The sequence below is a fragment of the Caloenas nicobarica genome, chromosome 1, assembly GCF_036013445.1.
Source record: "Caloenas nicobarica isolate bCalNic1 chromosome 1, bCalNic1.hap1, whole genome shotgun sequence".
In the NCBI taxonomy this organism is placed as follows: Eukaryota; Metazoa; Chordata; class Aves; order Columbiformes; family Columbidae; genus Caloenas; species Caloenas nicobarica.
Window position 1 is genome coordinate 115,559,096 of NC_088245.1, and position 24,247 is coordinate 115,583,342.

General features: G+C 43.8%; 1 protein-coding gene across 1 annotated transcript in view; it reads left to right on the forward strand.

Annotated features, from left to right (window-relative positions):
- Positions 1–3,034: 3,034 nt before the first annotated feature.
- LANCL3 (LanC like family member 3) overlaps positions 3,035–24,247 on the forward strand; it is a 35,912-nt gene continuing 14,699 nt past the window's right edge. The window contains exon 1 of the mRNA XM_065653907.1: positions 3,035–3,604. Coding sequence (XP_065509979.1) covers positions 3,059–3,604 — 546 coding nt within the window. The 5' untranslated portion in view covers positions 3,035–3,058. The remainder of the gene's footprint in view (positions 3,605–24,247) is intronic.

Consider the following 24,247-nt stretch of genomic DNA (forward strand, 5'->3'; position numbering starts at 1 on the left):
TACAACTGAGGACAGACTGCTGTGCTCTGTTGGACAAGTAGAAGTGAACAAGCATACACAAACAAGTACACCAATAAGTAGTTAGCCCTACTTTGAGCACAGGTTGGACTAGATGACCTCCTAAGGTCCCTCCCGACCTGAATTATTCCATGATTCTACATTTTATCAATATGCAACAAGCATATCTCCAGAATATGAGTTCTGTAATGATGGATTTACTAGAACAGAAGAAACAGCTTTGAGGCTTCAGCTCCTTCCTCCACCATTACCTCCAACCACCACACCAGTATATCCTTCCCTCGTATAATCAGTAATTTTGTCAGACGTACAGAGCCAAAGAGGAGGCACGGCATGCCCAGGGAGCAGAAACAAGGGAGCTGCAGCAGTGCAGAGGGGCAAGAGGGGGGAACAATATTTTTCACAAGCTGAAGCCATACACTGGAGGCCCACACTTACTCTGGGACCCAAAAGGAGGGCAAACCTCAAACAACGACCTGATGAGATACATATGAGCTACACCTGAGAATCACTCCGACTTACCTTCCATTCCTATCAGGACAGCATCTATGCCTAGTTGAATGAAAAAGATACAGAACGCATCCTGTCTAAAAGCATGAAACTTTTGTAGATGAAAACATGAGCAGTTTAAGGCTTTTTTTTTTATAATTATATAGCCACAAAAAGCATATGTGTAATTTTTCTTTACCCCTCCTTTTGGCTTTTGTGGTTTAATACTCTTATACAAAAGAGAGCAGAAGCTGTCATCCTCATTTCTTGCTGATTGCTATATGACATCTGCGAACCCCACAGTGGCTAAGCACCCTTTGTCAGAAGACTCTCATGAGCACAGAAGTTGTTGCTTTTTGGCACATCATTACTGACTCCTTTTTAAAAAATAATGTAGCTGTCTTATTAGACCCTTGTAAAGAAAGGTGTTGCTAACCCAACTGATTTTCCTGTAAATTCAATAATTTTCTTAAAGCCTTTGCTGCAAGTTACTCAATCAGTTACTTTCAGTGGAGGGAGACAAGCACCTCCAGTGACAAGATTCCTTCACATCAATGGCAGGACCTTGTCTGAGACACCTTCTGCCCCAAAAGACTGAAGCAAAATACAAGCCCTCTTAATCTAAAAAAAAAAAAAAGAAAAAATGAAGCAAGCATCCACAAAAAATTGAATCAGTGGTGTCAGAATGAAAAATAAACCTCCCAAATTTTCACTTAAAAGAGCACTTAAGGAATACATTTCTCTACAACCAACAGAAATTATGCTGGAAAACCCTTAGCTACACCCTGAACCCTATCAAAGGTCCAACAGAAGCCAGTTTATAACAGAAAATAATATAAGAATGAGATGTCCTATCCATTGATAGGGCATTTTCACATTTTCAATACTTTAGTTCACCAAGATCTGTGCAGTAGAAACCACACACAGTACAGTTGTGAATAAGCCAAAAAATGAGGCTTTAAGGAACACTGTACAAACATAGACTAGTAGGTGGTACCTGGAATGTACATAAACATGGTAAAAATGAACCGAAGGAAAGTGTAGAAACCAAAACTGGAGGGTGGAAACAAATGTTTCTGAGCAGATCATGAAAAGGAAGGAAGGAAGGAAGGAAGGAAGGAAGGAAGGAAGGAAGGAAGGAAGGAAGGAAGGAAGGAAGGAAGGAAGGAAGGAAGGAAGGAAGGGTGAGTTGAAATGAAAAGAGGGTGTGAAAGTGCTGGCAAGGAGCTGCATGGAGTTGAAGGTACTTTGAGGGGGAGGCAGAACAACTGCTGAAACAGGCAGCCAGCACGAAGCAGAGAAAAGCCAGCCACAACTCTGGAAAGATCTTTCAGTGTTCAAAGGGCAGTGCTTTGACTCTGGCTACTGCTGTGCCAGCTGCTGACATCTCCAGCAAGCTGGTCCTTCCACTCTTCTTTGAGGAGACCCTCAATTACGGAGACTTCCTCTCTAGAGAAAGTACCAGAGACCACCAGGTGACCATAAGTCATGGGTCTTTAATGATAAATTTGCTTATGCTGCACCAGTTCACATCATCAGGGGAACATGTAACAACTGCGTATTTGTATCAGGTAAGAGTTGGTCTTTGTAACTGCTTCGAATTTTTTTTTCCCTTTCTTTTAACTGGGAATCTATTCAGTGGCCTAAATTTTCTGTTCCTCATAAGCTCTACTTGGCTCATGCATGAAGGAAAGGGGCCAAAGATGGCCTTGTGCCATTCCTGGTCTGCCGGGGACTTGCTTAGCTTTCTATGTAAATTGTCCCCGGGCTGCCCTCCTTTGGATTTGGCTACATCCTTCAGCTTTGGCTGCAGCAGCCCCCGAGGGGCTGTTCCCCAGCCAGGAATAACCCAGCAGCCCTCTGGACACCCTTCCCGGCCCTGCATCTCTCCTGCGGACCCAGCACTCAGCCCTGAGCCAAATCCTCCGGCACCAGCGGGGCGGGAGAGGATAAAAAGCACCATAAACCCGCTTTCCTCAGGGAAAAAGCAGATGGGTCGGGCAAAGGCGCAGCACGGCCTGCGATGTGGGAAGGAAGCACACCCCCGGCAGGACGAGCCGGACGCCGGGACCGGGCCGGCCTCCTCCACGGCTCCGCTCAGCGCTCTGGAGATCCATCCGGTCAGTCACCCTCACATCTCCCCCAGCCCGGCGGCCGCTTGAGAAGCGCTCCCTGAGCGCAGGTGGGGCGGCGGCCTCCGGCCCCTGCACCGAGGGGCGCTGAGGGGGCGGCGGCGCCCGCTCCGCCCCGGGGTAGGGGAGGCAGCGGCCGCCCTGTGACAGATCGGTCCTCGGCAGATCCGAGCCGATCGGCCGGGCTCGCCCCCACCTCCGCTTTCGGCGGTTCGGCAGCGGACGCCTCGCCCGCCGTCCCTCACGGGCAGCGGTGGGCGGCTGCGGGGGCGCCCCCTCCCCGCCTCTCCCGCTCCCTCCCGCCTCCCCCGCGCTCCCTCCTCCCCGCTCCCCCCGCCCCCTCCCCCGGCAGCTCCCCGCTCGCTCGCTCGCTCCCTCCCGCCGCTCCCCGCTGCGCAGAGCGCCGCGCCGGCGGGGGCATGGAGAGCCAGCGCTGCTTCGCCAACCGCTTCGATGACTACCCGGGCAGCCCTGCGGCGGCGCCGGACAGGGAGGCGACGGTGCCGCTGGTGACGGCCACCATCGAGCGGATCCTGCGGGAGCTGCCGCCCCTGGGCGGCCCCCGCGGCTGCCAGGGCGGGCTGTACGGCGGCGTGGCCGGCGTGGCCTACATGCTGTACCACGTCGCGCAGTGCCCGCTGTTCGCGCCGTCGCGGGAGGCCTACCTGCGGGCCGCCCGCCGCGTCGTGGACGCCTGCCTGCGCTACCAGGAGGGCGGCGGGGAGGCCGACGCCGACACCCGCGCCGCCTTCCTGCTGGGCGGCGCTGGGGTGTACGCGGTGGCGGCGCTGGTCTACCGCGCCCTGGGGCTACCCGACTTCGCCCGGCCGCTGGGCAAGTTCCGCGAGCTGAGCGAGGTCTGCGCCCCGCTCTCCTTCCTCGAGTGCGGCTCCGACGAGCTCTTCGTCGGCCGCGCCGGGTACCTGTGCGCCGCCCTGGTGCTGAAGCAGCGGCTGGGCATGGAGGTAAGGGCGGCAGCGGCGGGGTGGGGGGCGGCGGGTCATCCCCCGGGGGACCGGTACCGCCGTCGGGGCCGGCGGCGCGGCCCCTGGGAGCTGGCGGCGGTTCCCCGGGCTGGCACCCCGGGCTGCTGCCGAGGCGGGGCAGTGCCCTCGCCTCTGCTCCGCGGTAGCGGGGATGCATCAGTGGCTCTCACCAAAAAAACCCCTCCAAAACCCACAACCTCCTCCCCCCCAAAAAACCCCAAAACCAACCGGTTCAGTAAGACCCCCGGGGAGGCTTTCTCTAGTAGCTGTTTCTCTGCAGTGCGCCTCTCCTAACATAAAAGATGCATCTTTTGCGAGAGGGATTGGGGGGCACAGGCCATGTGGGATGCGGTTCCGCTGCTGGGGCAGAGCCCCAGGAACAGGGCACTGCATCCCGCTCCCGGGCATGCCTAGAGCATCAGCTCCTGGTAGCCAGGTGGTGAGTTGTTTGGCCTGAGCCAGCCCAGGCTATGCAAGAATATTTCCATAAAATGAAGTGGGTAAGAAAAGGAATAGCATTGGGTAAAATGGAGTAAGGAACCTTATTATTATAAGTGGTGCTGTGCTATAATTTGCAAGCAAGGAACCAGATTTTCAGAGGCACTTAGTTTTACTAACCCCAGCCTACAGAAGCTGGTAGATTTTTGGAAATCTGGTCATGTATTTTGGTGCTTTTCATGAACAAGAGCTGTTTTCTTTTTTGGAAGCATGAGATGTGATTATGGTTTGGTGTGCTGTTGGTTTCAGTAGTTGGGACTTTACCCTAGGATATTGTCATTATCAGTGCTGACATGTCATTCAAAACTTCCACTGACTACAGCATAATAATTAATGCAATTGATTCTGTTTGTTGTGGTGTTCGTTACTAAGTGGTCAGTGCAGGCATTTGTTAGATTTTTGTTCCTGTCCTCTTGTCAGGTCCAATCTATATTTCCTCTGTTAATCACTGATTTGCAAGTTCATATGCTTCTGGCTTTCTTTCCTCCTGGGAGAGGAAGCAACTATTACAAGTAAATAAATGATGTAAAAACAAATGGCTCTGCCCCATCCAATACCAGTCACTGCAATCAGAGTCCAAGGAAATTCATTTAATGGAGGACTCAGGAGACTCCAGGGTATCCAGAGAAGGCAAGAAGAATGTTAAGTCAGTTGAATGTTTTGATTGCCTCGAACAAAAATTTTTACAGCACTAAGCATTTAAAGTAGCATACCATATGTGCTGTTTCTTTGTATAGGATCATCTGACAGTCATAACCAGAAAAATGCTTATGTTATTTGCCACCATAACATTACCAAACTTTTCATTCTGATAGCATTTTCTACGCGAGAAAAGTTTTGTAAATGCATCACCATCGTACGTTCAGTGCCAGCCTGTGGGGACGGTTCCTCACAGAGGAATAAGCCATCCCTATGAGTTCAGTCTGCACTGGGGGAGTGTGTCTAGTACCCATGTCAGTGCTTGTGATGGTGTCGTAACATACCAGCTGAATGAGGTGGCACCTCAGACTCTACTGCTTCATTTAATTCCTTCATCTGTCTTACATCCTTGAGAGCAATCACTGAACAGTTTCAAGAGTAGGTGCGATCACCACTGACAGGCAGGGGGAAGCTCTCCTCTCTGCTTGCTTGCTTGCTGAAAATTTATACTTTACACAACTCTAAAGAGTTAAACATCCCCACAGATGAGCACAGGTATGCACTTATTATGGAATCTGTTTAGCACACAGGTTAAGTACAGCCACAGAAGGGGTTATTTTGCCAATGAAGCATATTCTGTGTCCCCTTGCTGACGTTTTAATTGGCAAGCTAACATCCTTCCTTAGTATTATTTATTCTGACACCACATTGTAATTTTAAATGTATAGTACAAGAAATAAATCAAAATCATGTAAACTGTTAAGTATTAATAAAACCATCTTTAATTTTTAATTTAATAAAAAATAAAACTTTTAATTAAAATATTTTGCTTCTTATTGGAGAAAATGGTAATGATCTCTAGTCTATGTGTATTCATGCTTGAGCAAAATTTAGATCCATTGATAAATGTTCCCATTCTGATACAGAATTATTTTAATTAGTACATTGCCACACTAGACCCTGCATCTTTTTACAAATGAAGAAAGGGATGCCCAGAAAGAGTGCATGTAGTTTATTACCCAAGGTCAAACGATAAGCCAGGTACAGCCCAGAATAGAAGCAATGTCTTGTGATTCAAACCACTGGAAAATGCTACCTCCTGTAATTTGATTGTGCACAGTCTCACATGGCTCACTGCAGCACGTTTTCTTGTTTCCCACTGTTGGTTTTTTTTGAGGATGCTTTGTATTTCCAACACAAAGTGAAATCCATTCCTTAAATTGAAATACAGCTGCTGCTGCCCATATGGTTGTTTTTTTCCTCTGAAGAAGTCAAGTGGTGACCTACATACAAAAAATTGCTTGCCCTTGAAGAAAGGCTCTTTGAGCACATTTTACAATTTGTGTTTTTGGTTTGGTTTTGTCTTCTTCAGGCAGGGAAGGAAGGAAACTGCTTTATTTCAGTAAACACCAATTTAGCTCAGCTGCTGTGCCCTAATGCTTGAGTCTCTTGCTAAAGAGTCTCAGTGTTTGAAAGCTTCACATGTTCTTCAGAAAGGTAATGGACTGTCCTGAAGGATCCAGTCTGTTGAATAACATTGACCTCATGTGAAGGAGGCATTTGCATTCAGCTGGTTTTCAGAGTTTTAGGCTAATGCAGCATTTTTCCCTGGTGAATTAATTTGGAGTTTTTGCATGAGTGAGGATTTCTTCAACAGCCAGGGCTTAACAGGATCTGACTTTCATGATGCACCATGCATTAGGAAAGATGTTTGTTTTAATCCTTTCCTTAATTTCCATTGCATTGTAGTCAGTGCTTTCCAGGCAGAGATGCGTAAAATATTGTTGTGGCAGAAACAATGTGTCATTTGTATAAAGTACATATAAATAAGGTGCCTGTATGTTAGCTGTCCTTAATTGCCATTCAGGGAAAATTTTGTTTCTGTTCTGTCTTCTTCAGGTACCTCTTTTTTTCTGATGCTTGTAGTGTTGGTTTGCTATGTGTTCCTGGGGAAATCCGTCAGTCCTGTTTTTAATTCTTTTCACTCGGTCTGTATTTGCTTGTGCAAGACACCATTAAAATAGTGGTTCCATCCCCCTGTTTGCGTGGTATATACCCTTCCTTATTTTTTCTCAGTGACGTTTCTGTTCCATTTCATGGTTGATGGAGCATACTGTGTCTCAGTAGTTGCACTTCGTTCTAGCAATGTAATTGTCAGATGATGGAGGAAAAGGTACAGAATTTCAGGTGGCTTCTTGCATCACCATCTGTGAAGATATTACAACATTTTAGCACAGCTCGAGTTTTCTTTTAATAATCAGATGAATTGATGGGCTTGACTGACTTGCACAAGCTCTGGGTTCCAGCAGAAGAGACAGCGTTGGATGGCAGTGTACAGAATCACAGAATGTTAGGGATTGGAAGGGACCTCAAAAGATCATCTAGTCCAATCCCCCTGCCGGAGCAGGAACACCTAGGTGAGGTTACACAGGAAGGCGTCCAGGCGGGTTTTGAATGTCTCCAGAGAAGGAGACTCCACAACCTCCCTGGGCAGCCTGTTCCAGTGCTCTGGCACCCTCACTGAGAAGTTTCTTCTCAAATTTAAGTGGAACCTCTTGTGTTCCAGCTTGAACCCATTACCCTTTGTCTTACTGTTGGTTGTCACCGAGAAGAGCCTGGCTCCATCCTGCTGACACTCACCCTTTACATATTTATAAACATTAATGAGATCACCCCTCAGTCTCCTCTTCTCCAAGCTAAAGAGACCCAGCTCCCTCAGCCTTTCCTCATAAGGGAGATGCTCCACTCCCTTAATCATCTTTGTGGCCCTGCGCTGGACTCTCTCCAGCAGTTCCCTGTCCTTCTTGAACTGAGGGGCCCAGAACTGGACACAATATTCCAGATGAGGTCTCACCAGGGCAGAGTAGAGGGGGAGGAGAACCTCTCTGGACCTACTAACCACCCCCCTTCTAATACACCCCAGGATGCCATTGGCCTTCTTGGCCACAAGGGCACAGTGCTGGCTCATGGTCATCCTGCTGTCCACCAGGACCCCCAGGTTCCTTTCCCCTCACTGCTCTCTAATAGGTCATTCCCCAACCTATACTGGAACCTGGGGTTGTTCCTGCCCAGATGTAAGACTCTACACTTGCCCTTGTTATATTTCATTACATTTTTCCCTGCCCAACTCTTCAGCCTGTCCAGATCTCGCTGGATGGCAGCACAGCCCTCTGGCGTGTCAGCCACCCCTCCCAGCTTGGTGTCATCAGCAAACTTGCTGATTGTACACTCGATCACCTCATCCAAGTCGTTGAATATATTGAATAATACTGGTCCCAGTACTGACCCTTGAGGCACTCCACTAGATACAGGCCTCCAACCAGACTCCGCCCCATCGACCACGACTCTCTGGCTTCTTTCCTTCAGCCAGTTCACAGTCCACCTCGCTACCTGATCGTCCAGAGCACACTTCCTCAGTTTAGCTGTTAGGATGCTGTGGGAGACTGTGTCAAATGCTTTGTTGAAGTCAAGGTAGACCACATCCACCGCTCTGCCATCATCAATCCACCTTGTTATGTCTTCATAAAAGGCTATGAGGTTGGTCAAGCATGACTTCCCCTTGGTGAAGCCATGTTGACTGCCCCTGATGACCCTCTTATCCTTGATATGCCTTGAGATGGCACCAAGGATAAGGTGTTCCATCACCTTTCCAGGGATGGAGGTGAGGCTGACCAGTCTATAGTTACCCGCGTCCTCCTTCTTGCCCTTTTTGAAGACTGGAGTGACATTTGCTTTCCTCCAGTCCTCAGGCACCTCTCCCGTTTCCCAAGACTTGGCAAAGATCATGGAGAGTGGTCCAGCAATGGTACCACGCAGGGAGCAGGGCAGCATTTTGCATGACTGCCTGATGCTGTGTTTTCATTAGAGAATGTGGTTTTGAAAGACATTGGGGACACCACAAGAGACCCTTGCCTGCAGTTGAGGTGCTGGCAAGCTGGACCAGCACACTCTGCCTGCAGCATGTCCAAACCAGTTCCCTCAGGGGCCAAGCCCCCGAGGTGACTCATGAGCCTGCAGAGACCTTGCGCTCTTTCATGCCATTACACAGTGAAGCTTTCTGTCTCCATGGCAGAGCGGCATCTCAGTTTCCCTTTGTAATAAATGTGATGTCATGATTTGGTGTGTGTTTCTGAGGTTGTTCTCCTGTCACAGGGGGGGCGTAATTCTGATGTTATTCTGTTATAGGATGCCCAGAAAGGGCAATGGTCTTTCTAGCAGCACTCCACTGAGTGTCAGGCCCTGCTAAAAACCATGCTTACCCTGGCTGCTGTCACCAGAGCCTCTTTTCTCTTGTACCTCACAAGATTGCAAATCAAGCATACCAACTTCACCTGGTACATGGAAAACAGAAACAGCACTGCTGTGTGATTTCTGGGTGTCAGAGCAAGGGAGGTGTGAGCAGCACTGGCTTTCAAAGGTAGTGGAACAGACTGATGTGCAGTGCATGAGACCTGACAGGTCCTGTCAGTGTATTTCTTAATATTCTGCAAGAGAAGATACAAATGAATGAAACTGTTTTCTTTCAACTCCTTAGACATGTTTAGATGATGTTACTTGTTCCTCAGTCTTCCCTCCACCTAATATTGAAACACTGTTGTAGCTACGTTACTTCACATTTTTGTCTGGTTTTTTTTCAGTCTCAGAAAAAAATCAGGAAGTGTGAGAGGAAGGAGTTTCCTGAATCCTGCCTAGAACATATTTCATTTGAGACTCTTTAACGTGGGATATAAGTGTATTTACGCTGAACATCTTTTTAATGAAAGACACTTGATGGACAGATCTTAGAAAGGCAGGTCTGTAAAATACCCACAGCAGAGATGCACCTCCGAGAGCTGTAGCACAGGCTCCCCATGTCGGGCTTTTAATCTCACCTACAGCTGAAAGGAGAGGTTGTCCTTTGAGGTGAGATTTCATTCCTTCTCTATGCCTATTAAAGTCGTCGCTCTCTGTGAAAGACTTTGCCAGTTTGTCTGAAGTGTTGTAGTGTTTGAAATGTCAAATATCATGGTGCTAGCTGGGGCTGTACTGATTTCATTATTTCATTTTACACAGGCCACTACACAACCAGGATATCTTTTTTTTGCCACAGAGGATTTAAATAAGATACCAGTAAAGATAAAAATCTTGATCCTAGCCTACCTGTTTTAAATGTATGATTCTAGCCATGGTTTCTCAAACTGCACACAGGGGCTAGATTTTGCATTAATTTGCTTAAATTGTTGTATTTCTTCTGGGAGTTGACAATGAGAGTTTTCTAAAGTAAAAAGTGAAAGAAAGGGAATTATTTACATCTGGCTTTTTTTAGAAAGCATTCTGGAATAGTTTGGGCCTATATTTCAGAATTTCTCTGTTACTCTTCAGCAAGGCAACACAAATCTCTTCTTATTTTAAACAGCCTTCAAATTCTGAGATGAGGATGCCTTGATAATGGCCACCTGGATTCAGTTCAACACAGTAGACACTGAATATCCAGTTGTAGGGATAAAGCAGAAAATTTGGGGTTGAAAATGTTGAATCTCATGTGTATTGTTTAACTACCGGTAAAAAGCACTGTAGTACAGAGGTTTTGGTGTGGATCCTGCCAGGACTGAAGGTTCAATTGATGCAAGTTTAGCTATATACATTATATATTCTGTTGCAGAAATATGGATTTCAACAGCTTATAGCTGAAGAGTGCTATTAATCTGCCATCATCTTCTAAAAAGACAGTTTTATACAAAAGCAGTGTCATATCTCTGTACTGCTTTGTGCTCTTGGAAGAATGTTTGCCTATGAGCAGCATCTTTTTGCTGAAAAAGCAGCCCAAGCAGTAATACTGATGTTATAATATCAGTTTTTAACAAAAAAGGAAATATATTTATCCAGAGGCGTCTCTTGTATCCAAAATAGATCTCTACTTTGCCATCCTTCTGCTAACTCCTCTTAATTTCACATACTGGAAGTTAACTCTTGAACTTTGTCAGTTCAGTCATCTTCCTCATCACCATCATGGAGAACTTTTATGTCACCATTTGGAGTTTGTACCGCTCCTTCACCTGCTGGAAGCAGAGGTGTGGAATGCCAAGTGTCTTTGCACTCTCCATATGTCAAAGAACTTTATTACAATACTGTGGTTCTATAGACAGCTATATTGACACTTATGTTTTCCTCCATGACAAAGGCTAATAGTGATTTTTTTGGCATGGTTGTCACAAAGGACTAAAAGCCACAGTTGACACCGGATGACATACAGGAAGAACAAGTGTATGTGTGGAACATGCGTATATGGTGGAGTGTGTGAAGGCAGGGGAAAAAGGCAGGCATGGGGAAAAAAGTGGCTGAACAGAGAGGAGAAAAAGGGAGCCAATGAAAAAGATGATAAAAAAGCAAAAGAGTAAGTTACTGGCAAAATATAAAAATGGAAGGCTGCAGAGGCGTAGCAGAATTCAAAGACAAAGGGGAAAAGGAAAGAAATAACAGACCCTGGAGCAGGGGAAGTTTAAAACTAGAATCAGGTTGTCTGGCAAACTGATGTGTATTTGGTGGCTAATGTACTCAATTTAGAAGAAGATAAAGGTTCAACAGAAGAGTAGGGACAAGGAGAAAACAGGTTAGGGAGCAGACAGAGGAGTAAACTACATTTTGTTGAGGAAAATTACAATTTTTGCTTGGTTTTTGTTTGTCACTCTTCTGTCACCATATTCTCTTTGCATAGGATCACACACTTATAAAAATAGCTGTCATCACATTCAGTTCTTGCAAATTCAGAGCACAACATTATGTCTCATATTGCATTTTTTCTTCCTCTAAGGAATAACTGAGATAGCTACTTGATGTCTGGAAAGAAATATGGGCATTTTCATGAACATTGCTGTACTACTTCTGACACTGACATTTTCCTATTACGTGCATATAATACTATAAATTAGTATGTAACCTAAATGGTAATGCCATTAGTAAACCTTACTTTGATACCAGGCTAAAGAAGCAGAAATTTGAAAGACTGAGCTGCTCCTCAGAGGAGGAAAAGAGCACAAGGCTAACAGCAATAATCAGTGAAAGTGTAACATCCTCAGCACATTACAGCACTGAAATGGAGGGATAAAATTAAGCTGTAAGTTTCTCTGTAGCCATTTAATGCACGTCGTTATAACATTAGACTCGTACATAAATCATAGCACAGCTATGCACCGCAACTCGCAGGGCCTATATACAGAAACCATCCTCTTCTTTCCTCTCTCCTCCATTAAATCAATAGACCTACTTCTCTCTGTTAATTCGGCCAGACTGTCTTAATCAACCACCACCCTATTGACAGGCTGTATAGAGACTGCAGAGCAGTTTACTGAGCCAGTAAACTGCTGCGTCCAGCCTGACCTCCAAGCGGTAGAGGAGCCCTGTAGAGATCTGGGGGGCAATTAAAATGGGCAAGTCCTGCGGTCCTGCTCTGCTGCGAGAGCATCCCATCCCAGCGCAGTGCAGTGTAAGGTGTTTGCTGTCAATAGGGGTTTGGTTTGTCAACCAACTTGCCTATTCCACCCACTTTTTAAAAAAAATCAGAATTCAATATATGCGATCAGGTCACCACTTTTGATAAGACGGTCTGTCAAAATGCCTCTTTGTCTGTGTCTGTCATGCAGTTCTTTGACCACCGACAAGCATGAGATTAAGCACCGAGTGATGTTGTGTAACCTTCTGTCCACTCCATTACAACAAAGCTCAATGAAGATACTCTGTCAAAACCAATTATTTCTTATCTGTGTTGTAGGATTATTTTCAAGTGATAGTGAGCTGGTTAATTTTTCTAGGAGTAGCAAGGCAAAATAATTGAAATAGCTATTTCATTTCAGGCAAACATGATCAAGAAGTGTCTTAATAGCAGTTGCTGAGTCTTTTGGTCTTTCTCAGCTGGGTATGTTTTGATGTCTGAGAGCAGAACCGTAACTCTATTTTTGCAGCAGATCAGCATTCCTGAATTCTTCATTTTAATGGTTTAATATTTCTTGTTGAAGAGCAGTGGACCGTGAGCAAGGTGGAATCGATGTCAGAGAGCCTGAATGATCCAGAGGAAGAAAATGTGACAGATGTGACACCTTCTAGCTGTCCAAGGCGTTTGGTTATTTTGTGTCACTAAAGTTTTGCTTCACAGGATACTTCTATTCCCTCATTGGTACAATGTTAACATGACTGAGGATTATAAATTGGGGATGTGCTAGTCAAATTTAGATTTCAGTGTCAAAGAAATGGAAGCTGCTCTTAAAAGAGTGTGGGCCCAGGGCTAGAAGCAGCGCAGGAAAAAGTAGCTCTCAGCTGGTGGGTCAGTGCAGAATTGGAAAATGGTGAGTATTGCAAATACTGGCAGTGTTCTGCAGTTTGTCTACGCAGTCCTGACAACCAAATGATATCCCTACCAGAATCAAAGAACTGGTAGGGACGTTGAGAGGTCTACCTTGGCTGTCTGAGACACTGTTTTGTTAGCTTCCCTATTAGGAAGTCTAACCTAAAGACTAATCTGAATCTTGCTGTAATTTAAGGCTGATATTCCTTGTCCTGTCCATTGAGAAATAGTGAGAAATTCTGTTCCTCTTTACAGAAGCTCTTTATGTATTTGAAGACTGCTATAATTTCTACCCTTAATCTTCTCTAAACAAACAATCCTAATCTTTCCAATCTTCCCACATGTGTCATATTTTCTACACCTCTCGTCATTCCCATCGCACTCTGCCAGAGTCCCTCCAGCCTCTCCTGAAGAGTGCCAGAAGCTGGACAGATGTTTCTGGCACAGGCCCTTTCTAACTGAGTTGAGAGACAACTTTGCGTTTCTTCCAGATCCTGTTTCTATTTTTACAGCTCACTAAGGTGTTCGTATCTCACACCAGTGTGACACTGACTCATATCCAGCTCCTGATCTGCTATTATTCAGCGGTCTTTTAATGGGCTGCTGCTACATGGACAGGTATTCATTAGGAAAGGCCTCTGAACAAGTGAAGTAGGTAGGGGTCATGTAAAGCCAAGGAAGTATTGAACTGCAGAAGCTGTGCTGTGATATGCAAAATGAAAACCTTCAACTTCATCCCTTTGTAAAGCTGACTCCTGATCTCTAGATATTTCTACTTGCCATCTGTGAAATGGCTAATGTTATACTTAATAGTTTTAGTTTTCTAAGTCTAAGCCAGTGATTAATTAGTCAAAATTAGTTATAATAGCAATGAACCCCAAGATACACATTCCAGATGTAGCTGTTTAAATTTGAACAGACGTAAGTTGATCAAATATGAACTTGGCGAAGATTCTTAGTAGTAGAACAGCAAAGCAAACTTCTTCAGGCTCTTTAAATAAATATTGATTTGTTTGTTCTTGGTCTTGCAGAACTGAATCAATCATGAGCTTTCTTATGCCAGGCTGCTGTTTTCCTACATACACATTTTTTATTACGCCAGCAAAAATATCTGGCAATAATGCTTATACAACTGCTCCATATCCAGAAGACAAAACTGAGACAGAGTTATAGTAGGAATGCATTTGTCTTATTTTGATTTTGTTCTCTAAGCACTGTGGGACTGCTAGCTTACTTTGGTAAAACAAATGTTGTGAGGCAAATTTGATTTTGTTCTCTAAGCACTGTGGGACTGCTAGCTTACTTTGGTAAAACAAATGTTGTGAGGCAAATTTTTAAAAAAACACCAGGTAAGCTGAGTCAAACTCAGAGCTGAATATGAATATCTCTAGAGGAGTGAAGTCCGCACCATCTGGCTGAACAGTGTATTGACATACTCAGTTACATCTGGATTTGGCTTGGTCAGAGTCACAGAATGGCCAAGGCTGGATGGTACTTCTGGAGGTCTTCTGGTCCAGACCCCTGCTCAGAGCAGGGCTGGCAAGAGCAGGTTGCTCGAGGCCATGTCCACTTGGTTTTGATTATCTCCATCCACTCCAGGAATTCCCTGGGCAACCTGTTCCTGTCTTTTGCCACTCTCACAGTAAAAAAAACATTCTTTTTATACTTAAGTATAATTTTCTGTCACTAGCACTGCTGAGAAGAGCCTGGTTCTTTCTTTTATACTTCCTCCCATCAAGTGTTCATACACATTGATAAAATCTCCCCTGAGCCTTCTCTCCTCCAGGCTGAACAATCGATTCTGTGTTAGTACATGGAAAGGACCCGTAGAAAGCCAGAAAAATTAAATGAGATTCCCATAAATTGCAGTAGTTCCTGCTCCATCTGCCTCTTTCCCCACAAGCAGGCTCACAATGCTATTTCACCTCCTTGGACGTCCCCTGGTACCTTGGACAGGCAGAGAGTTGCAGGTTTTTCTCCTGCAGTTGCCAGCCGGGAAGGGCCTGAAGTCTGAAGGGTCGAAAGGAGCTTTGCTCTGCCGCAGAGCCTGAAACGCTGGTTGCATCCCTCCTTGTCAATCTTTGCTGTGTCAGGGGAGGGCAAAATCTTCCTCCAGTAGCTAAGTATTAAGGTTGACAAAATTGTTCCTGGCTCTTGCACGTAGTTGGGAAGGTTCTCAATCTGAAGAGCTTTAGCGTAAAGATTTTTTTTAAAAAAAACAAAGCAATCTTAGAGCATGCTGCAGCCTAATGGCTTCTCAGTGCCTTGAACTGAGAACGTCTGTTAGTGACAATGTCTGGGTGATTGTAAGAGGTGGACCATGCCCCACAGTTAAAGGAAGACAAGAAATACCCTAAAAGTACCTGTCCCCCTGAGCTATGGGAAGATTATTTCCTAAGCACCCATATAAATCAAACCCCACAAATTGCTGTTTGCCAGTGGAGGAGGGGAGTTCCCTGTCACATATCATGTGTGAAGAGCCAAGGACACATTGGGGGATAGAAGGCAAAACCCCATTCTGAAAGCTGATTTACCCGCCAGGGATGATAAAACATTCTCCCTGCTGTCTGCAGATAGCCAGGACACCCCTCAGGCACAGGGCCTGTGAGGGAGGTTCTTTTCTGTTGTGCTTTGTTTGGTTGGTTTTGTTTGTTTTGTTGGGGTTTTGTTTGTTGTTGTTTGGTTGGTTTGGTTTTGTGTGTGTTTTTTTCTTTTATGAGATGTTTTTCAAATTTTGCAAGACAGGCATCAGAGGACTTCTATGTCTTCTGGGCCGTTGCAGTGAAGCTGCTTCACTCCAAGGTCATCAGAATATTAAGCACAAAGGACAGGTAAGAAAGGCATCTGGCAAGTAATTTTAAATACATGTAGTTTTGCTTAACAAGCTTACTTGGAAAACACATGTTGTCATCCATAGGTCCAGAAATAGCCGGCTAGGCCCTCCTGTCTCATTTTGCACAGTTCCTTCTGTATGGCTGCAGAGAACACTCATGTAAAATGACAAATCCAGCCAAAGAGAAGCATGGCATTGAGTGCTCCCAGGGCAGCCACACCACAGTGTAATCTGTAGCATGAGTTAATAGTAAGTAATTCCTGTTAGTTAATTATACAGCACTTTGAAATCTTCAAATGCAAGTGCAGTGCATGTTTGTTTATTATTGCTGGTGGTGGTGGTAGGATTTGTCTCATGGCTCCTCCTCCTCTTCCTCCTTTCTGTGCGGGGTTTGAACTCTTGTAATCTGAACTGCGCCTTCTGGCACAGCAGTCTTTTTTTCCCAGGGCATGCTTGGTTTATACACAGTCACAACTGAGAATAAGTAGTGCAAAGGGAAGATCAATAACACTTTCCTAATTTTATTGTAGTAACAAATGGCAATCTTTTAACCAGGAGAAGAGTACAGATGGTAATCCCATTCATTGCTTACCGAGTAAAGTACGTTTTAAAGAGCACAGTATCCCACACTTCCTCACATTAATCCCATGACTCTTACTCTGCCCTTGAAAAGTGGCAGTATTGAATTATAAGTGACTCTCTGTATCTGAAGTATGACTTGAATTGTATTTGGAGTTGTGGGCATATTTCCAGGTAATGCTAATGGCACCGTTTGCTACTGGAAACTCTTTCATTACTGTCTTTTGCTTCAGAACTGTCTTTGTCGATGTGCCTGGGAGGACCTTGCAGTCACATACACATCAGGATTTTTACTACATCAAGCTGCTACCACAGTCTTAAGAGTAGGGTAAAATTCAGGTGGTTCAGAGGACTCGATCACCTTCATCTGGTTTTCCTGCATTACATTGTCAGCATTCTTCTTGTAGCTTAAGTTGATATTTCGTTCAGTGGCTTATTGGCATGGCACAAATTGCAGATCATCACACAAGGTAAAAGCAGCGTGATGCCAGCATGGAGTTCTCTAGAATTACCTTTGCTTGAAAGCAATGCTGGTGCTACTTTAAAGTGACTAGTTCATGCTTCTGTTAGCCTGTGAATTATGCCAGTTTGTCGTTTACCTCATTTAACTAATTTTGCAGATAGCCACATTGTTCCTCAGCAGCAAATACTTAGACATATTTCCAGATGTCACATGCCTCATAAATATCTGTATAATAGAATGATACAGATAAAGCAGCATGACTTAGAAGAATAAAGAAGTCTTGCGAGACAAACAAGATCACTCATTGTAAATAACAGAATTATAAAATCGGTGGCTGATGAAAGAGCAGTAGCCAATACACTGTTTACATTTGAATAGGGCTTTTGATGCAGTGTCAAAGATAATCTTCCTTGAAAATGTAATTCATGCTGTGTTGGATGGGGACATTGTGGATTTGGAATTGGCTGAAAGACCACAAGCAAAGCTAATCGTAACTACTAATAAAGGACTGATGTAGGAACCAGCCTTATTTATTATCTTCGTTAATGATCCAGAAGAGGCAGCTCACTGGATGAGAATCACTTTGGCTTTTAAACTGAGACAAGTGCCAAATACCATATGCAGGCAGAGGGAAAGTATGAAAACAACTCAGGAGATTAAAAAATGAGCTAAAATAAGGTTTATTTTTAGCAGTACAAGCGCACGTATCTTGGAAGAATTATGTCTAACACTTATCCTCTATGCTAGGAAGAAACTGAGATTCAACTAAGCTGAACATGACAGGGCTTGAGTTACTCATGTGCGCAGTTCACATGAGTGTTAGTGTGTTATCTGCACATGTGCTGCATCGTTGCTTGTACATCTGGATGTAACATGATAGCACATCAGAGTTCTAGGCTTATTCTAATGTAAATTAATGTTACATTTCTTTGTATTTATTCTGCATGGGAACGAACAGCTAATGTAAATGAAAAGTCATAACCAGCCCTGACAGAGGTTAACACAACATGGCATGAAGGAGGTCAGTGGAATTTTGAACTGCCTACGCAGTAGAGACATTATGGATTCACTCTCTATAATTCTTCAGGCCTTTCCATTGCCTAAAACCCACTCTGTATGCCAAGACTTGAAAGTTTTGTAGTCAAAATTTCCCCCTGCTGCTGACTAAGGTTGGGTGTGCCTAAGTGTCCAAGTCATCTAGTTTATGCCCTTGAGTCTTCTGGGCATCTTTTGATAAGCATGCAAATCCTGAGAGTGCTGCGTTGTGGGGCACATAAGCCACACCAGAATCCATAAGTCAGCAGCTACATCACTTACAATCCACAGAGCTCTGATGCAGATTTATAGAGCTCACTTTTCTCCAGGGTGTTTACACAATTCCTTCCTGTTGCCCTCCCACAGCAGCAGCACTTTGCATTCAAGCTCACCTGCTGTGACTCTTCTCTGCCTTCTCCAAAGGAGGTTGTAAAGCTGCAGCTGGGGAGCACATCCCACTGCCCCACCGTCCCAGCGTCCCACCTGTCCCATCTAGCTCCTCTCTCCCTCTTGCGATGTCTCCCAGTTTGCTGGAGGTGCTTTTCCCACACAGCCCCAGGCAGGGTCTGGCCTGCTGTGGAGTAAAAGCGAACTGAGCATCGTGTCTTTTCCCACTAGCAAGGGCAGGATGTGTTCATCTCTCATCAGCCTTACAGGTTTTAAGACCAAATTGGGCTCTGAGCAAATTACAGTCCCAGTAGGGGTCATAGTCTCTTCCTTTTTATATGCGATAACCTTGAGATTTCATCACTAACCTGGTGATTCAAATTCACATCCCTTCTCTTTTCTACCACAGTGCAAGAGTTGAAGCTGATGCCTCTATGCTGAATGTGCTGATGGGTAGAGCAAGTGTCTCCTATTGCAGCACTGTTTGAAATTACTTATATAAAACACTCAAGTGCTTTTCAGAGCAGGGCGTGCAGGGAAGTGTCCCAAAGTCACTCTGTTTCTTTGTCACCCAACGTGTAAGCATGGAAAGAAACTGTTCTTGCATGACAGAGACACACTAATTGCAGAACAGATTTGAGTAACAGTTTTCAAACTGTGTTACATACAGCACAACATGGATGTTGTCCAAACAGTTGAATGCTTCCACTTGCTTGCGGTGAGCAGCACAGCAGTATACAAACAAATTTTTCTTCTTCAGGATTTGTTTCCAATCCTCCACCTGGTTTAATATCTTGTGCCGTTACTAGATGACTCAGAGTAGCTGCACGAATGTCCATGGAAGGTAATTTTGAAATGTGTTGTCGGTAATGTGCTTAACCTCCACTTCTTAAGGACGGGTTTTATGCCCTGAAGCACAAGGGTTTACCTTTCTTCCAGAACTGTTGAGCTGAGTTCTAGGAGTTGATTGTATAAGTTGGCCTTACAATATTCATACATCATAATATTTGATGTGTTAAAAGGTGATAAAATATTTATTTAAACAACACAGGCTCTGAAGAATTGAAATTTAATTCGGTTGGAGTGGTGGGGAACTTCTTGCAGTTAACTCAAAAATATTTTTAAAAAATTCTCACCTTAATTATAGAGAGGTTCAGTTGGTTTGTTAAAATTCCACAATGCGATTGTTCTCAGATAAATTTTGCAGAAATATATTGCCTAGCTTACTTGAGTCTTGGGTGAGCAGAGAGATATTGTGTCTTTAAACTTGCTGCTTTTCACAAGCTATCATTTTGTTCTTATATTACAAAATAAAATAACTTTTTGTGTGCTTTATCACATTAATTATCCTCTGTCCATGAAATAAATGTTGCAGTCTTTAGCTTCACTTTCTAGGGTAATCTCTTACTTGTCTGTAAAATACCTGTTTCTGCTTGATTTTTTTGTTTTATTATATTTAGATAATGGGAGAACAGACCCAGAGAAACATCAGAAGAAAGAACAAAGCAATGACTGCCAAAGTAGCTTTTTAATAACCATTTCAATATTATTCTTATGCATCCTAACACGTCTTGTTTGCTTTGTACAGTGCTGCAATACACTAAGCAGAGATTTTCCCTGAGCTGTTCACAGCACTATGAGAATTGTCACACAGAGTTTAGGTCCTTCTCTTCCACGAGAATAAGATTTTGAGGAGGTCAAGGACTCCTCTAAGGTACTGAATTATTACAACTGTGCACATATTATACAGCCACTATCGGGGCATTCTTTGCATCCCTATTTAGCATCTTATTATGTAAAAACAAGCTTTTATTGGTTGTAAATGGGAAAAAGAAAACATCAAAAGCATTGCACTTGGGACCCTCCAACTGGCAGCAACTGTGTTCTCTTTCTTGAACCTTAATTTGAAACAGATGAAAAAAATAATATTAATTTGATTTTCTCTTCTTCTGGAGTCCATCTCCGCAAGTTTAGCACAGTAACAAGCTATAAAGTCTTCTGTGGATAGTTTTCCGAATGCTGCTTTCTGCAGCAGAATTCATTAGCAATCAGTACAATTGGTTCCGAGTTGGGAACAAAATGGTTGGGGTTTGGGTAGAAGAGCATGAAATGGATGCTCTGCCTTGGCCTCTCCTCTCAGCCTCTCTCCTCCCTCATAATTTGTTTGTTTGTTTGTTTGTTTCTGACACTTCTGCTGTGAAGCTTTGAGGAGGTATCTCTGTTCTCTTACCGAGTTTGCTAAGCCTGTGAATGGAGTGTGTTCACTTGTATAGGGGGAGGATGTCTGAACACTTACAAAACAACCCTAAAGGCATTAGATGTAGACTGGGAATTGTTGCATGAGGAAGACGAGAGTTCTGGATGATGAAGGAAAATGAGGAATTCAGTGTCTTTAACATGAGGAGGAAAAAACCATAAGGCTGCTTAATAATGTATAGAATGAAGACTCTGTCTTCCTGTGTTTCAAATGTACCCAGCATACTTTGTGAGTTGCAGCCATGTGAACAATGTTAAACAAAACTCTGAGGAAGCCAAAACAAGGAGGAACAAAGAAGTGGTGATACCCAGCAACCCACTTCATATATATCTAAGTAAATGGATGTGCAATTGCTTACGTCGTCATATTCGATTAGTTGAAAAGTGTTTAAACAGTTTTGACAGGTGTACTCCAGGCCCGAACGTGTCGTCCTTACAGTAAAAATTTCCCCCTGGAAAACTGGAAATTTGACCTGTGTCCTGCAGTCACAGCTGCATCTGTGAACCATGACCTGGCATAACAGCTTGAAAGGCAAATGAATTTCTGTTAATCTGAACGTTGAGCAAGATCTCATAGTTCTGTCCAGTACATTTTGATGCTGGGTGTATAAACTGCAATCTTTCATTTTATTGCTAGGTTTTTAGTTCCTCAAACAATGTATTTGCAGTAGCAAAGCTTTGCAGCAAGAATGTAAAGCTCTGCCTCTACACAAAATATAAACCATTATTTGGAATTCTAGCTGCAGGGGAGTGGTGACTCATACCATGACTGAAATTTTTAATCCGCTTTCATTTAGATATGGAAGATGGTATATTGTCCAGCTAGTCACAGGAAACAATCTCCTCGAGAATATTTGTTGACATGAAGCAAAATTATTCTAGGAGTTACAGGGAGAACTACTGCTTATAAATGCAATTTTATTCAATAGAGGCATAAAGTACATGGCCTTGAATTGAGGAAAAAATGATGAAAAACACACCAAATATTTTTTTCTGCATGTAATTCACGCACTCCACATTGGTGTAGAGCAATGAACAAGAATGCATCCACTAGTCACTTCCCTCCAAACTGACTAAAATGAGAGTAAGATCAATCCTTGAAGAGTTAGATGTTTTTCTTAGCTGTGTCTATTACGTTTCTCTGCTCAGCTTCTGCAAGCAAAGTCAGCATTTCGCTCTGTCAACTAATGCATATTCCCATAGTTTCAACCTTTAAAGGTTGCTACCTCAGACAAAATTATTATTGCTCTCAACAGACTATGAGCCAGCCCCATGGTGTTATTGGCAAGACATGGAATAACAAAAATTTACAAGAATAATTACATGGCATAGAAACCCTAGTTTTTCGACCTGATAACCAAGTGAATTATTGGACTCCATTCCTGGGGCTCATGAAATTACTCCGTTTTTATATCTATGTTCAACATTATGCCAACTGTTAAAACTTCCAGCATTTCTTACAGAATACTTGCCAGGAGTAACACCCCACCAAGTCAAGACCCAATCAGGTCAGTGTGGACTTTGATATTAAAAGCCATATGAATGATCTAATAGGTGAAATAACATTGACGAATTGAAAAAAATAAATACTGTATGGGACTGAAAAGGCTTTTTTCCTTTTCCATCACTCTGAGTGATTCAGATGACAGTATTACTTAAGATGAATTGAGATATGAACATCCTTAGAGATAATGTCAAGGAACTAGCAATCATTCTTTATCTATGTCCTGTACTTTTTTTTAAATTGTATTATGTAGATGTTGTCAGTGTAATCTTTTTGTTTTATTCTTTTTTTTTTGGTGATCTCACATGAACAACATAATTACTGTTGTTGAAACAAGTGAATCTTTAATGTTATGTACAATTGCAGCATGACAATAGTACTTGGGATCAGCTGGAAATTGATAAAAGATTGTGTGACCGTACAGGTTCTGTGCAGTAATTTGGTCAGAGAGGTGCCTCAGTGAAGGGTGCAGTAGAAAAACATGTAAACATCCGAATACACTGTATGCAAACTGCTGACTGTTTTCTCCAGGCCAGTGCCACACTGAATTTGGATGTAGACCATTCTCTTCAGACACAGCTAGTTACCATCGCCTGCAGGGCCCAGGAGCTCTTCCAGCCTTTTATCTCTCTCTCCATCCCTCTTTACCCCCTTCCACTCTCTCTCAGGGCCAGTTACACCAGCCTGTCTCTTGTTTTGTGGCACCTCTTACCCTGTAGCACCCAGCTGGCCCTTCCCAGCCCAGACAAGGAACACAAGGAAGCAGCCGCCACCCAGCACATGGCCTCTACCCCCGGGGAGATCACTACAGCAGTCAGGTTTTGTTAAGTCGGATGTATGAAGTGGTACAAAGTGTTCTTGTCCCTTTACCTTAACCAAAAATCAGCTTGGAGGAACTTTACAGGTGTTACCAGTTTTCCATGGAAAACAAGACTAAGTTTTTCAGAGCTTAAATTTTGGAGATGAACCAGAGATGTCCTCATTTTGGGTTAGACTAGATGATCTTCTCTTCTCGGTGACAACCAGCAGTAAGACAAGGGGTAATGGGTTCAAGCTGGAACACAAGAGGTTCCACTTAAATTTGAGAAGAAACTTCTTCTCAGTGAGGCTGACAGAACACTGGAACAGGCTGCCCAGGATGGTTGTGGATTCTCTGGAGACATTCAAAACCCGCCTGGACGCCTTCCTGTGTAACCTCACCTAGGTGTTCCTGCTCTGGCAGGGGGATTGGACTAGATGATCTTTCGAGGTCCCTTCCAATCCCTAACATTCTGTGATTCTGTGATCTCCAGATGTCCCTTCCAATCCTAATCATTCTGTGATTCTGTGGTTTTCTTACCCCTTGCAACAGTGCTTTCTGGTGCCTGGTTTCACTTCCATATTTAGTGGCACCTTCAAAATTAATTATGTCTTCATGAATTTGGCAGCAGTAGAATTCATAATCTTTAGAGGTCCTAGCATGAACATTTCTTTTTGCTCATTTGTACTCCTCAGAAGTAAACACATTACATTTCATTAGATAAGTGCCCTGTCAGATGCTGAGGTCTCTTCTTTCCAGTAAAGGAATGAAGGAATGGAAGCGTCCAGTCTTTCAGGAGACTTTCAGGACATCTTAGAATATGTCTTACTGACTTTCTTTGGTTTCAAAATACAGTTGCCCTTGCGATTTGTAGAACTCTAAACCTAGGTCAGCTTCCCTGTGAAAAATATTAGCCTTTACTGATTGACTCAAAATCAAGTTCTGCCCATCTCATGTTGACCTGCAGGTGTGAACAAACACTAACAAATTCATTTTTCCAAGGAGCAGTCTGCCTAAGTTTCTGGTAGCAAATGGTGGTGCCCAATTAAACTGGACTTGCATAATTTTCCAGTTCAACCTAAAGGCACTGCCATGGTTACTGTAATGTTTGGGGAGGGTCTCTTTACCATGTTACAAAGTTTTAAACTTTTGCAAAGGCTGTTTCATGAATCCTGTTTCCTGCTCCTCTGGAGCCAGAGGAGTGGATAGTACTTCTTATACCTCTGCATGCATCAACCAGTTCAAGCACCGTGGCAGCTTTGCTATGATAAGAAATATCTGTGGAACAGATGAAGGCATGGACTCACTTCCA